Source organism: Phyllobates terribilis, unplaced genomic scaffold (assembly GCF_046119375.1).
Source record: "Phyllobates terribilis strain yellow unplaced genomic scaffold, ASM4611937v1 Scaffold_1__5_contigs__length_1240528914, whole genome shotgun sequence".
In the NCBI taxonomy this organism is placed as follows: Eukaryota; Metazoa; Chordata; class Amphibia; order Anura; family Dendrobatidae; genus Phyllobates; species Phyllobates terribilis.
The window spans coordinates 440,706,636-440,721,658 of record NW_027362761.1 but is presented as its reverse complement, the minus strand read 5'-3'; the positions used below and the strand labels follow the sequence as shown (position 1 = coordinate 440,721,658).

Genomic DNA, 15,023 nt, shown 5'->3' with positions numbered 1-15,023 from the left:
TGTGAGTAAAGATTCACTATAACCTGTGTTTTCATAATTTCATCCTCTGCCCTTTCTGGGATCTTCAGTCCAGTGGGCGGTCCTATCGGTGACTTTGTATAAATGTGCATACAGAGGATGTTGTCAGTCACTTATAGGATCGCCCACTGGACTGAAAGAGCTGAGGATTAAATGAGTAAAAAACAGGTTATACTGAAACTTTACTTACAAAACTATATATCACTCTGCTCAGCTCCTCCTGCTCTATAACATGCTGTCTGCAGATTGGACTGCATTTTCATGGTGTCAGGTTCCCTTTAAGCTAGTCTCTGAATAGTTTTGGAGCGTTTGGAATTTTTTGTGCTACTTTTGGGGAACTTGATACAATGAATCTTTTTTTCAGAACCATCTTTTAGAGTCGCTCAACCTGGTGAATTCCGTATTCCACATAGCCTGGCTATGATACCGGATCAAGGGCAGCTGTGTGTGGCTGACAGAGAGAATGGACGGATTCAGTGTTTCCAAGCAGAAACGGGACACTTTGTCAAAGAGATTAAACACCGAGAATTTGGTTCAGAGGTGTTTGCCATCTCTTATATCCCAGGTAAGAAATTAGTAGTGTAATAAAAAAATATTCTAATAAAATATTTACTGATATATAGAGAAAATGAACAAACAAAAATGCAAATAAATCTAGATTAGAAAAGTAGTCTTATGCATTGCTGACAATATATAATCCCCAATCTCCCATGTCTAAAAAGCCATATCTGTGTAACACATGCATATGAGTAAATCAGGCAGCTGTAGTAGTGGTCTAGTAGACCCCCCTGAGTATATATTGGAGACATTTACAACATAAGTTGCCTGTGATGGGAAAATTCATTAAATGCTGTGTCATCTTATGGTTTTAGGCTATGTGCACATGTTCAGTATTTGCAGCAGAAAAATCTGCTACAAATACTGGAAGGTTGGCAGGAAAAACGTTGCATAAAATTCACACATTTTTGTATGGGTTTTATATATATATATATATATATATATATATATATATATATATAATTATTATTTTTTTTTTTCAATTTATTTAAATGGGTGAAAAACTGCAAAAACACTGAAAAAATGTACATGCTCCAGATGTGAAACTGCTTAAAATCCACAAGTAAAAAATAAGAGGCATACGCATGAGATTTCAGAAATCTCATTCACTTTACTGGTACAGTAAAACGCTCCATTTTTTTGTGGCACGAGCCCTTGTATATGTGTTTAATAATTTGTTATAATCTATAAATCTTCTGCAGATGTCATTATGTATTCCATTTGTATTGTAGGAGGATTATTATTTGCAGTTAATGGAAAGGCCTATTTGGATTTGGTTCCTGTGCAAGGCTTTGTGATGAACTTTTCCACCGGAGACATCTTGAGCACATTTGTCCCAGTTAGGAAGGTAATATGCGTCTCTAAGCTTCACGTTTACTTGGCTAAGGAGAGATCTGGCCCGATGAGGACATCTGACATTTTATATTTGGTTACCACTCAGTTCATGTCCTACCCACATGAAGTATAAACGACGATCTATAACATGTGCTCCGGCAAATAACTCTAAATGTCTCTCGAGTCCACATTATGGTCCTGTGTCTTGTTTTGCAGAGTTTTGTCATGCCTCATGACATTGTTGCTTCAGAAGATGGGACAGTCTTCGTTGGCGATGCTCACGCTGATACTGTGTGGAAATTCTCTCCCGTGGAAAGTAAGTTGTGAACAATTCCACTGTCCACATATTTAGATTATTCCAAGATTGAGTTTACAAATAAGTACATTGACTGTTTTGACGCCTTCAACATAATATCTTACTTTGCATTTCCCTTTACAATTCAGATTTTTTTCTCCAATCAAAAAGTATGTTAGATGTAGAGAATTTGTCCTTGGGGAAATATATCTAATTAGAATATTATTTTTTTTCTTATTAGTTTCCATGTCACTAGCTAGGTTTCAAAAATCCTTTCAATTTTCACATTTTCATGCCATTATTATCATAGGCAGAATTGCACAGAAAGACACCTATATTTATTAATGTTACAAGATCACACCATTCACAATAGGTAATGTCACAGCTCACCTCCTCCCCTTTCTTCTGCATTTGCCTCTGCACAGATCAGAGCATACCTAGAAATCTTTTCCATAAAAGCCAATGAGTCATGTTCAGACACCAGTTTCACAAGTCCATATGACTGCTTTAAAGCATATCTGAATGGTGTTAACAGAGCAGAGCAGCAGCTCGGACAAAATTACTGTCCTTTTTTTTTTTTTATAACACATGACGTAGATTGAGAAGCCCTCAAACTGGATCCTACATTGGTTGGCACCACAAAGCCTAAAAGGGTATTCACATTGCAAGATAATGGTGAAAGAGTGTTGTTAAAAATGTTAGTTTCATGATTATCTTGTCGTGTAAACAGGCTGCTGATCCCCTGATGAATGAGCGAAACACTCGTTCATTGGGTGAAATGATCCTTTATACATCATAAAAAAACATGGTTCTCGGTGGTGCATCCTCCTGTGTAAACAGGACGTGCTACTGAGAACTATGGCAGCCTATTGGCACTGAGCAATCTACTGTAGATCGCTAAGTGCACATCATTTGCTTTGGTCTGTCTGTGTAAACAGGCAGTTAAACGAGCGCTGATCTGTAACAGTTTACCTATCGGTGGTTGTACTGTGCCACCGTTGGGTCTGTGTAAACGGACCCAAAGACTTGGCGGTGCCAGCATGTGTATGTGATTTGTACAGTAATAATGCGCAGCACACCAATTCTAATCCTTTCTCATCAATCTGTCTTTTTTTCTTTTTAGTTGATGAGCATCGTTCCGTGAAAAAGGCTGGCATTGAGGTGGAAGAAATTACAGGTACGTCATCATAGGAGTGCACTTTGCATTGCATAATGCTCGTCCCAAAGGCATCGTTCTTTCAAGTGATGGAGTTGTGGGATCAATGTATATCAGTTAGCTTCATCATTTATAGGTTCCAGATGGAAAGAAAAGATCCACCAGGGAGACTGAGACTTGTAGACTCATGGGTGACAATACCAGTCACTTAGTACTCAGGAGATCCAGTCACCCACTCTCTGCTGTTCTTGTTTCTAGATGACTAAAAACAAGTGATGGAAATAGAAAGTGTCCCTTTCTTTAATGGGAATCCATTGGGAGGATTTCACCCCCCAAACTATTTATATGTGCATGTAGCTTTTACAGGGACAGGCCCAGCAATGTCTTTATGTGGCCAGTCCGTTCCCCTGTTACTGAGAAATCAGCATTTGGATTGATATGGAAATGAGGCTGAATAACTATTTGTAGATCTGAAGCCTCTGGCACTCCAGCTCTATTCCCCACCCAGTGCCGCCTCCTCCTCCTGCTTGACTGAAAGCCTCTAGACTTTGTGATTTCAGGCAAAGGAGCTGTCAGTCAAGCAGCAGGAGGAGGCAGCACCGGGTGGGGAATAGAGCTGGAGTGACAGGCTTCAGAGCTGGAGTGACAGAGTCTACAAATAGTTCTTCAGCCTCATTTGCATATCAATCCAAACACTGATTTCTCAGTAATAGAGGAACAGACTGGCCATATGAAGGCATTACTGGACTTGTCTTTGAAGGTGCTACATGCGCATATAAAAAATTTGGGGGGTGAAATCTGCTGACAAATTCCCTATAATTTAAATTTCCACTTGATTTTGATTACAAATATCACAAGAGGATTTTGTTGAGAAAATATCTTGTTAATATGCAGAATTGTTGCATTTTTTACTTTTATGCTAACTATATGCCAACACTGTATTTATAGAAACTGAAATTTTGGAAACACGCGTGAGAAGCCGACCCAAATCAAACACAACGGCTGCAGAGCAGCATCGGGGACAGGCCAAGCAGACCGTTGTGGAACAAGGCAGAGTTGGAGTCTCTTTCGTCCTCATCATCACTCTGCTGATAATTCCAGTAGTGGTCCTTGTTGCCATTGCCATATTTATACGCTGGAGGAAGGGCAGAATATATGGGGGTAGGTTGCGTCAGTCGTCTATGCACCAAGCCGTAGCTATTTGGCTGTTTCCTTTCCTTATGTCATAGGTCATAGTGATCTGAAGTGATGTTATTCATCAAGCACATCACCATTTCATATCCATGGCTGTATAATTCAGGCTTAAGAACAGCCAATGTTTTGATACTTTTTTAGGTGAAGGCGAACACAAATCTGAGCCATCAACTGGAGGGATCCTAGGAAAGCTAAGAGGTTTGCATTTTATTTTTTTATTTGAAAAAGCTATGGAAACACTATACGTGCGAGTTAACCTTGACATAAAACAACAATGTATAACCTAAAAAACAAAAATGCAAGAGGTGCATAAAAAAAACACATTTTTAGTAACCCTTTACGTGCCTTAAGGACTGGTCAATTTTTTTCTTTTTTGCCACTCCTCTTTTCAGCAGCCATATTTTTTTATCTCATTGATAATGCTTTGTTTTATGCAGGAAAAATTGTATTTTGTATTATTAATTTTATTTTTTAAGACTAGAAGACGCACCTTATTATAAGACGCACAACAGAAAATAGGAAAACCATAATTACTACTGATTAAAGCCTCTCGGGCCAGTTGAGAAGACAGAAGCGGTGATAATCCGATTCTGTTTCCTCACCAGGGTTCACGGCTGCGTCTTGACTGCTAAGTACTAGTGTTGAGCGAGTATGTTCTATTAACCCTTTCGCAGAGTATGCTCGGGCCGAGCTCCGAGTATTTACAGCTGCTCGGTGATATGGTTGAATCGCTCCCGTGTGCATGATTTGTGACTGTTTGACAGCTTTATTACATGTGAGGAATGTCTATTTCTTACACATTCCACACATGTAATAAAACTGTCAAACAGTTGTAAATCATGCACACGGGAGCGATTCAACCATATCACCGAGCAGCTGTAACTACTCGGAGCTCGGCCCGAGCATACTCGGACAGAACATACTCGCTCAACCCTACTAAGGACCAACCTTCACCTGCAAAATTGAAGGAGCATTAACCCCACCAGTTTAAATTTACAGCACAAGGTTAACAGCTGGGACCAAATTTACAGCGCTTGGATATTATCGGGTTAAATTACACTAAAAAAAATAATAACATAAATAGTTAATAAGTAAAGGCTAGCAGAAGGCACAGAAAAGTGGCTGAACCTGGAAAGAAGTTTTAAATCACAATGAGTAAATATGAAAAAAATCGCCACAAGAGGGCACTAAACTCTTCTGCGGTATATAGTGTCTAATAGATGCATATTCTGGTCAATATAAAGATAAATATGCGCAGAACATAGATACTCCAGGTAGCTAACAACAATGCATATAAAAGCACCATCTAAGGGAGCTGAAAGTAAAACGCAGACACACGAAGGAGTATTTCCAGCTCTGTGCAGTACAACTCATAAGGCACCAGGGTCTCACTGCACCCAACAGAGGCCGTGCTTTAAGTAGCTTAAAGAGAACCTGTCAGCTAATCTAACTTTTCTCAGTTCTCCTTTCTACATTTCCCTCAGAATTTCATTCTTTAAATTATGTGTTCCCAGACACTCTATAACACTTTGTGTCTTACCTTTGTGGCACCCCTACTTCCTTATAGATTGTAATCTTGTTTGAATTGTTGAACCGTGTTACTTGTAATGTCTCAGACTGTTTTGTACATGTAAACCCTTGAAAAGTGCTGCAGAATGTGTTGATGCTAGATAAATAACAAACATGTTCTCCACTCGCACCAGATGTTCATGCTGACTTCTCCCAGCCACGACTTTGCTCCAGAGCTAGACACCATTATGTCTGCTTCCCCACTTTTACAGCACACCTAATAAAATAGTGTCCAAAACTATGCTGCTAAAAACAAATGTTCCCTACACAGTTTCCCTGAATACAAATATGCCTCTCAGTGTGTCACTTACTGCACCACTCCAGCGTTTGTTTCTTTTTCAGCGCTGGAGTGGTGCTTTAATTGTAAGTCCTCTCCACCCTTCTTATACTCACCTTCCGGCGGCTTAATCTTTTACCAGCGCCGCTCCGATCCCGCAGTGCCATCTTGTGCCTGTAACTTATGAGTGTCCTGAAGTCAGAAGTTACGTCACAAGAGCTCATACAAGTCTATGAGAGCCAGAGCGAGGCCAGAACGAGGCTCTCATAGACTTGTATTGAAAAGTGACCTTCGGCAACGAGCTCTATGAGACACTGGAGCAGTCGACAGGTCACTTTTCGCCAGAGACCGATGGTAGCGATGTTGGAAAACGATGAAAACGGCGGCAGGTGAGTATGAGACGGTGGCAGGGGACTTACATTTAAAGCACCACTCCAGCTGTGCAATAAAAAAAAACGCTGGAGTGGAGCTTTAGATAAAAAATCCCTGCTCTTTGCCCCATAAACACAATTATATGTAGCACTGCAGCACCTAAGAAAATGATTAACCACTGTGCTTGATAAGTATAAAGCCACTGTGCCCTCTGAATAAATAATTAGCCATTGTGTCCCCGTGAATATAAAATATGCTCATGTGACCCTGAAAATAAATGAAGCCACTGGACTCTCCCTGAATTGAAAAGAAGTCTCTGTGTCCCGTGGAACAAAAAAAAAACTTCCCATCTGACTGCGACTTAATCATAAAGAAGATATGAACTGGCGGACAGATGCAAACCACAGCTTCTTGCAGAGCCACTGGTATTCAGCTGTATCCGCAGTTAAACAGGCAAATGCAATTAAAGGGAACCTGTCACCAGGTTTGTCCCATTTGAGGTAAGGCCAGTACGTGTAACCGTCATATACAGCATTCTAATATGCTGCATATATGTCACCAATCCGGCCTGCAAGACAAGAAAAACACCTTTTATTATAGTCACCTACGGGGCGATCCAGTCCGATGGGTGTCGCTGGTCTAGGTCCAGCGCCTCCTCTCTTCTTGTGATCGATGTCCTATGTCATCCACACAGTGTCCCCGGCATCACGCTCCCGCACAGGTGTACTTCTCTCTGCCCTATTTAGGGCAGAGCAAAGTCCTGAGAGCGCTGGCGCACTGCAGTACTTTACTCTGCCCTCAACAGGGCAGAGAGGTGCGCCTGCATGGGAGCGCGATGCTGGGGACACTGTGTGGATAACATAGGATGCGTCATCCACATGAAGCAGGGAAGGAGGACAGCGATCACAGGAAGAGTGAAGGCACCAGATCAAGACCAGCGATGCACATCGGACCGGATCACCCCGTAGGTGAGTATAATAAAATGACTTTTTCTTGTATTGCAGAGCGGATTGGGGGCATATATACAGCATAGTAAAATGCTGTATGTGAGGGCTTACTGGTGCTGGCTATACCTCATATGGGACAAACCTGGTGACAGGTTCCCTTTAAATATATCAGAAGCAATTATCAACTCCTGCCTCGTGCTTATGTATATGGGAGGGTTGTCACCTACTTCCCTCCTGTAGACACCTCTTATAACACCATTTACTATGCTTTCTTATTCTAGAGGTTCCACTATAGAGCGCATGCTTATACAGCTGTATATTAGGAATATCAGTCTTGATCTCGGTCACCTCCACCTTTTAGTAAATCTTTGTATTATATAATAATACAAATAATAATAATGTACCATAATATAACAATTTAAGTCTGTGTTGTTCTGTTTGTCTATAATTCATACTAGATGTCTATTAAGAAACTGACAAGCGGTTGGGAGCATCTCCCAACACAGTGTGAGCGAGCAGTGCTGCCAGTGTAGGACTGTGGAGTGACACCCCAAGGAATATGGTCACATTCAGTTAAAAATATACAGTACAGACCAAAAGTTTGGACACACCTCATTTAAAGATTTTTCTGTATTTTCATGACTTTGAAAATTGTACATTCACACTGAAGGCATCAAAACTATGAATTAACACATGTGGAATTATATACTTAACAAAAAAGTGTGAAACAACTGAAAATATGTCTTATATTCTAGGCTCTGCAAAGTAGCCACCTTTTGCTTTGATGACTGCTTTGCACACTCTTGGCATTCTCTTGATGAGCTTCAAGAGGTAGTCATCAGAAATTGTCTTCCAACAATCTTGAAGGAGTTCCCAGAGATGCTTAGCACTTGTTGGCCCTTTTGCCTTCACTCTGCGGTCCAGCTCACCCCAAACCATCTTGATTGGGTTCAGGTCTGGTGACTGTGGAGGCCAGGCCATCTGGCGTAGCACCCCATCACTCTCCTCCTTGGTCAAATAGCCCTTACACAGCCTGGAGGTGTGTTTGGGGTCATTGTCCTGTTGAAAAATAAATGATGGTCCAACTAAACGCAAACCGGGTGGAATAGCATGCCGCTGTAAGATGCTGTGTTAGCCATGCTGGTTCCGTATGCCTTCAATTTTGAATAAATCCCCAACAGTGTCACCAGCAAAGCACCCCCACACCATCACACCTCCTCCTCCATGCTTCACGGTGGGAACCAGGCATGTAGAGTCCATCCGTTCACCTTTTCTGCGTCGCACAAAGACATGGTGGTTGGAACCAAAGATCTCAAATTTGGACTCATCAGACCAAAGCACAGATTTCCAATGGTCTAATGTCCATTCCTTGTGTTCTTTAGCCCAAACAAGTCTCTTCTGCTTGTTGCCCGTCCTTAGCAGTGGTTTCCTAGCAGCTATTTTACCATGAAGGCCTGCTGCACAAAGTCTCCTCTTAACAGTTGTTGTAGAGATGTGTCTGCTGCTAGAACTCTGTGTGGCATTGACCTGGTCTCTAATCTGAGCTGCTGTTAACCTGCGATTTCTGAGGCTGGTGACTCGGATAAACTTATCCTCAGAAGCAGAGGTGACTCTTGGTCTTCCTTTCCTGGGGCGGTCCTCATGTGAGCCAGTTTCTTTGTAGCACTTGATAGTTTTTGCAACTGCACTTGGGGACACATTCAAAGTTTGCCCAATTTTTCTGACTGATTGACTTTCATTTCTTAAAGTAATGATGGCCACTCGTTTTTCTTTACTTAGCTTTTTTTTTCTTGCCATAGTACAAATTCTAACAGTCTATTCAGTAGGACTATCAGCTGTGTATCCATCTGACTTCTGCACAACACAACTGATGGTCCCAACCCCATTTATAAGCAAGAAATCCCACTTATTAAACCTGACAGGGCACACCTGTGAAGTGAAAACCATTTCCGGTGACTACCTCTTGAAGCTCATCAAGAGAATGCCAAGAGTGTGCAAAGCAGTCATCAAAGCAAAAGGTGGCTACTTTGAAGAACCAAGAATATAAGACATATTTTCAGTTGTTTCACACTTTTTTGTTAAGTATATAATCCCACATGTGTTAATTCATAGTTTTGATGCCTTCAGTGTGAATGTACTATTTTCATAGTCATGAAAATACAGAGAAATCTTTAAATGAGAAGGTGTGTCCAAATTTTTGGTCTGTACTGTATATATTTTGTGTTAATTGTTTAAAAAATATATATATTATCCAGCAGCATCTAGCTCCTTACAATTTCCCTTTTTTCCCAGTTGCTTTCTTTAGGTTCACTTTCCTGTCCTTTCCTTGACTTATAAGTCTAGTTATTAAGAATAAAATATGTTTAGTGCTTTCCTAGCACCAGTGAAAATACATCTTCCTAAAGCCTTCATTTATCCTCAGCTTCTATTTATTTGACTAGTTATAAAATAAGTTTTGTATTCAAATATTCAAGTCAAAGCAATTTGCCTTCAAGAGAAAACCAATCGAGCAGTGATGTGACGTATGCTGCTTTACGCAGTCGCTGATTAAGAAGTAGCCTCCAGGAGATAATGATTCTCAAAACTAAGAAGTGATAAGAAATTTCTAACTTTTCATTTTGGCATCATATGTAACTATTAAAAATTTTATACAGGAGGGAAAATAAGTATTTGATACACTGCCGATTTTGAAAGTTTTCCCACCTACAAAGAATGGAGAGGTCTGTAATTTTTATTGTAGGTACACTTCAACTTTGAGGGACAGAATTTAAAAATAAAAAACAGAAAATCACATTGTTTGATTTTACATAATTAATTTGTATTTTATTGCATGGAATTAGTATTAGGTACAATAGAAAAACAGAACTTAATATTTGGTACAGAAAAATTGCAATTACAGACGTTTCCTGTAGTTCTTGACCAAGTTTTCACACACTGCAGCAGGGATTTTGGCCCACTTCTCCATACAGATCTTCTCCAGATCTTTCAGGTTTCGGGGCTGTCGCTGGGCAACATTGAGTTTCAGTTCCCTCCAAAGATTTTCTGTTGGGTTCAGGTCTGAAGACTGTCTAGGCCTCTGCAGGACCTTGAAATGCTTCTTACGGAGCCACTCCTTCATTGCCCTGGCTGTGTGTTTCTGGTCATTGTCAACCTGGAAGACCCAGCCACAACCCATCTTCAATGTTCTTACTGAGGTAAGGAGGTTGTTGGCCAAAATCTCATGATACATGACCCCATCCCTCATCCCTTCAATACAGTCCAGTCATCCTGTCCCCTTTGCAGAAAGAACCAAAGTATGAGGTTTCCCCCACCATGCTTCACGGTTCAAACAATGTTCTTGGGGTTGTACTCATCCTTCTTCTACCTCCAAACACTGCGAGTAGAGTTGATAACAAAAAGTTATATTTTGGTCTCATCTTACCACATGACCTTCTCCCATGCCTCCTCTGGATCATCCAGGCGGTCTTTGGCGAACTTCAATCGGACCTGGACATGTGCTGTCATGAGCAGGGGGGCCTTGCGTGCCCTGCAGGATTTTAATCCATGATGGCGTAGTGTGTTACTAACAGTAATGTTTGAGACTGTGGTCCCAGCTCTCTTCAGGTAATTGACCAGGTCCTCCCGTGTAATGCTGGGCTGATTCCTGACCTTTCTCAGAATCATCCTTACCCCACAATGCGAAATCTTACATGGAGCCCCAGACTGAGAAAGATTGACAGTCATCTTGTGTTTCTTCCATTTTCTAATAATTTTGCCAACAGTTGCCTTCTCACCAAGCTGCTTGCCTATTGTCCTGTAGCCTATCCCAGTCTTGTGCATGTCTACAATTTTGTCCCTGGTGTCCTTAGACAACTCTATGGTCTTGGCCATGGTGGAGAGGTTGGGATGTGATTGATTGATTGTGTGGACAGGTGTCTTTGATACCGATAACGAGTTCAAACAGGTGCAGTTAATACAGGTAATGAGTTCAGAGTAGGAGGGCTTCTTAAAGAAAAACTAACAGGTCTGTGAGAGCCAGAATTCTTGTTAGTTGGTAGGTGATGAAATACTTATTTCATGCAATAAATTGTAAATTAATTATGTAAAAATTATACAATGTGATTTTCTGTTTTTTATTTTTAGATTCTGTCTCTTGTAGTTGAACCTACCTACGATAAAAATTACAGACCTCTCCATTCTTTGTAGGTGGGAAAACTTGCAAAATCGGCAGTGTATCAAATACTTATTTTACCCACTGTATATATTTGCATTTTGTTGCAAGTTTCTGCCCATTTTATACATGGTATACACAGGATTTGCTCTAAATGATGCAAGTCTCCCCCCTGGGACCTGCCAAGTGAATAGAGATCTGTCTGTGATTAAAGAAACAGTCGAGCCTGCCATGCCACATTGTTTCCATAACTCCCTCAAGACTTTGGCCCTGATTCATTAAGACCTGCGTTGTTCATGCTGATCTTGATGAGGAGGTGTGCTGGAGTCAGAGGTGCCTGACTGTTTAAGATGTACACACCTTTTAATAAAAGTGGCGTGTGCCTACTTGTACCTCGCCAGCTAATCTTACTCCAGTCAAGGAGAAAGATTTGTTGTTTAGGGAACGCCACAGTTCGTCATACAGTAGACAAGTGGGCGTCACCATGCCCAGTCGCGCCTCCAGCCTGCCCATTTTAGTTGAGCTGGTCGAAACTGGTGTGAAAATGGCAAAAGTGGCAAAAAAAATTCTTAATTTCACCTTCCGCAAAAGTTTGTTGACTTTTCAAAGGGTTTTACTCCATTCTAGTGTCATCAGTTTGATGAATCAGGGTCTTTATGCTTTTAGAAAGTGTCCATTTGTGAATGTGTATCAGGGCACCGGCCTATCGATTGTTGTAGGAGATGTCGATTGGACATATCTGATTTTGGACTGCCTATTTCTTTGTTCTCTCAGAGATAAACCACCAGCAGAGATGTCTGTTGACGGCTTTCTACTAGAGATCACAGGAGTTCTCAGCTGAACGAGCACTCTGAATATGGCCAAAATGGTATCGTCGGAATGGTCGTCTGAAGCATTGTTCAGCCGACAGCCACCCAATGTGTATGAGGGCATTAACATATGACTAAAGGATCAGACTACACACAAGGTTAAGTAGTAATCTGTCATCACCGAGAGATATAGATATGCATAGGAGTTGGATATACAAATCAGTACGATATCTTTATCAACATTTTTCAATGCGTTGGAGGACAATATACACATAAAAAGGTTACCTGACCCTTCAACTAACAGTCTAAAATGGAGGTGGGTATGCATCACCTACCACAGTCAACCTTTATCAAGGTAGACAGAAGGAAGCATGTGTTTAGAAGGATGACTTTTACTTTGTAGTACCCAAGTTTTAGAAAGGGCTAATTCACACGTCAGTTTTTTTAAATACGTGTTTTTCACCTATGGCAGTCTATGCGACTGTTCACATGATTTTTTGCGGACCAAGTGGTCAGTGCAGGATCGCGTAGACATGTCCGATATTGATCACAATGTTGGGTGAAAGCCTTCAGTGAAAGTTCATGGGTTCATGAAAAACTCTTTCGGCACTCAGATGCCATCCATGTGCAGTCTGTTTTTCACTGACAGATAGGAGAATGTTGAAAAACTTTTTTTTTCTCATCAGTGGAAAAAGACTGATAAAACTCTGTCCAAACTCTGATGAAACTCAGTCTGTTTTTTTGTACGTCCAAATAACTGACATCCGAATGAGGCCTAAATCTGATTATTTTTTTTTTACAATTTAATTAATTGAATTACGGTATTGGTGACATAAATACCTATATTCAATATGTAAAAATGTCTATGTGTAAAAATGTTTTCTTTTGATAAAAATACACTTTATTTACAATAGCTTCTTATGTTATGTCTTTCTTCTAGGCAAAGGAACTGGAGGTCTTAATTTAGGAACGTTCTTTGCTAGTCATAAAGGATACAGTCGAAAAGGTTTTGACAGACTTAGCACAGAAGGTAGCGACCAAGAAAAGGATGATGACGATGGCTCCGATTCAGAGGAGGAGTATTCTGCACCCACTATCCCACCAGTGCCAGTATCTTCTTCCTGAAACAACTACTTCCGCTCACCCCTGGCCCTTTAGCACGTTTAAGATTGTGTATTTAATTGTAACTGTACTAGTCTCGGTGGGCTGTACAAGTGTCATGTTTTCTTTATTTTCCCTTATGAGTGCAGTTGTAGTCCTTATGTGAACATTCAGAACCCCCTTTGTTATTACTATAGGAAGCTTCTTAGACAACGTAATTTGAATGCTTTTGGTTCATTGGGAGTTCTTCATTGTTTCATGGCCTTTCTCCGCTTCTCTAAGAGCACTTTAATTGCCAATTTATTATTTTCATGCCTTTAAAGTCACAACTTATCGCAGTACAAAGATGTGTGCCACATAAAATGCAAAGCTGCTAAATCTCTTCTATTTTTTTAAATTCACAATATTATATCATGTCCAAAAAATGATTAAATCTGTAAAAAAAAAAAAAAAGTATCTGAAAAAAAATTATTTAATTTTTGGTTTGGTGTTATTGGGATGTCTTATTTTTAGATGGTTACACTGTTTTAGAACACTATTTTCAGAAACTGAATGTACTTTGTGTAATAAAGTGTTCGCAGAGCATTAAATTCAGACTACTTTGGAATTTGTGCATTACTTTTTCTGTCTTTTATACGTTTTATATTTGTGCATTACAACAACAGACTTAAAGGGAACGAGAAAAAACACTATTAACCTGCAGATATGGGGTTAATCTGCAGGATAATAGCGTTATTAACCTGCCCTGTGCCCGTACTTAGCCGAATGCTGCTGGGAGAAAATGAGTTTTATTCCTCCCGGCAGCGTTCTGGTTTTAGTCACGGGGGCAGAGCCGCCGCGGGTTCAGTCACCGCTCATAAGTATAAAGAGGCGTCTGTAACCCTGCCCCCGGCACTGACTGACACTGGCTCTGCATTGGAGCCAGCTGTCAATCACAGGGGCACGGTTACAGCCGCCGCTCTCTATACTTAGAGCGATGACTGAACCCGCGGCGGCTCTGCCCCCGTGACTGAAACCTGAACGCTGCTGGGAGGAATAAAGTTAATTTTCTCCCCGCAGCTCTCAGCCAAGTGCAGGCGCCGGGCAGTTCAATAACGATATTAACCAGCAGATTAACCCCATATCTGCATGTTAATAGCGTTTTTTCTGGTGACCGGTTCCCTTAAATGAAGAATCAGCTTATCGGCTTTGGTTATAAAGAAGTCTTATCACTTTAATTGGGTCCAACTAAATTTCCACCATCCTGACCCCCCCACTTTAATAGCCAGAGAGAAGAGCCACTATTAGGCTGAGTTCACACGATGCGTATTTCATGCGTTTCCGCGGCGTTTTTGCAGTTGCGTAAACGCCGCGGAAACGCATGAAAAACGCATGGTAGAAGGGAAGCAATGTTCCCCAATTGAAATCCACATGTGCTGTGTCAATGATGCGGATTTTTCCGCAGCGTAAACGCTGCGCTCAAAAATCCGCAGCATGTCATTTAATTTTGCGGAAACGCGGCGTTTTCGCCGCCATTGACTTGCATTAGAACGCGCCAATTCCGCAAGACTGCATCTGTACTTGCGTAATTGGTGCGTTCTAATGTGCGGATGGTACCCGAGTGTGGAGAAGAGGAGAGTCTCCTCCACACCCAGGTACCATTAAAAAAGCTGTAAAAACAAGAATAAAATAAAAAATATATATATACTTACCATCTGTCGGCCCGCGCAGCGCTCGTGCTTTGTTCCCGGCACTTGCAGTGAG

At 41.0% G+C, this 15,023-nt stretch overlaps 1 protein-coding gene across 7 annotated transcripts in view; it reads left to right on the top strand.

Moving 5' to 3' along the window:
• PAM (peptidylglycine alpha-amidating monooxygenase) overlaps window positions 1–13,879 on the top strand; it is a 189,459-nt gene extending 175,580 nt beyond the window's left edge. For 5 of the 7 annotated variants that reach the window (XM_073677903.1, XM_073677884.1, XM_073677875.1 and 2 more), the window contains 7 exons: window positions 383–583; window positions 1,308–1,423; window positions 1,627–1,726; window positions 2,829–2,882; window positions 3,810–4,022; window positions 4,197–4,253; window positions 13,120–13,879. In XM_073677903.1, the coding sequence (XP_073534004.1) occupies window positions 383–583; window positions 1,308–1,423; window positions 1,627–1,726; window positions 2,829–2,882; window positions 3,810–4,022; window positions 4,197–4,253; window positions 13,120–13,304 (926 nt within the window). In that variant the 3' untranslated portion in view covers window positions 13,305–13,879. The remainder of the gene's footprint in view (window positions 1–382; window positions 584–1,307; window positions 1,424–1,626; window positions 1,727–2,828; window positions 2,883–3,809; window positions 4,023–4,196; window positions 4,254–13,119) is intronic. The other 2 variants (XM_073677910.1, XM_073677924.1) reach the window with 1 other exon arrangement.
• Window positions 13,880–15,023: the final 1,144 nt, after the last annotated feature.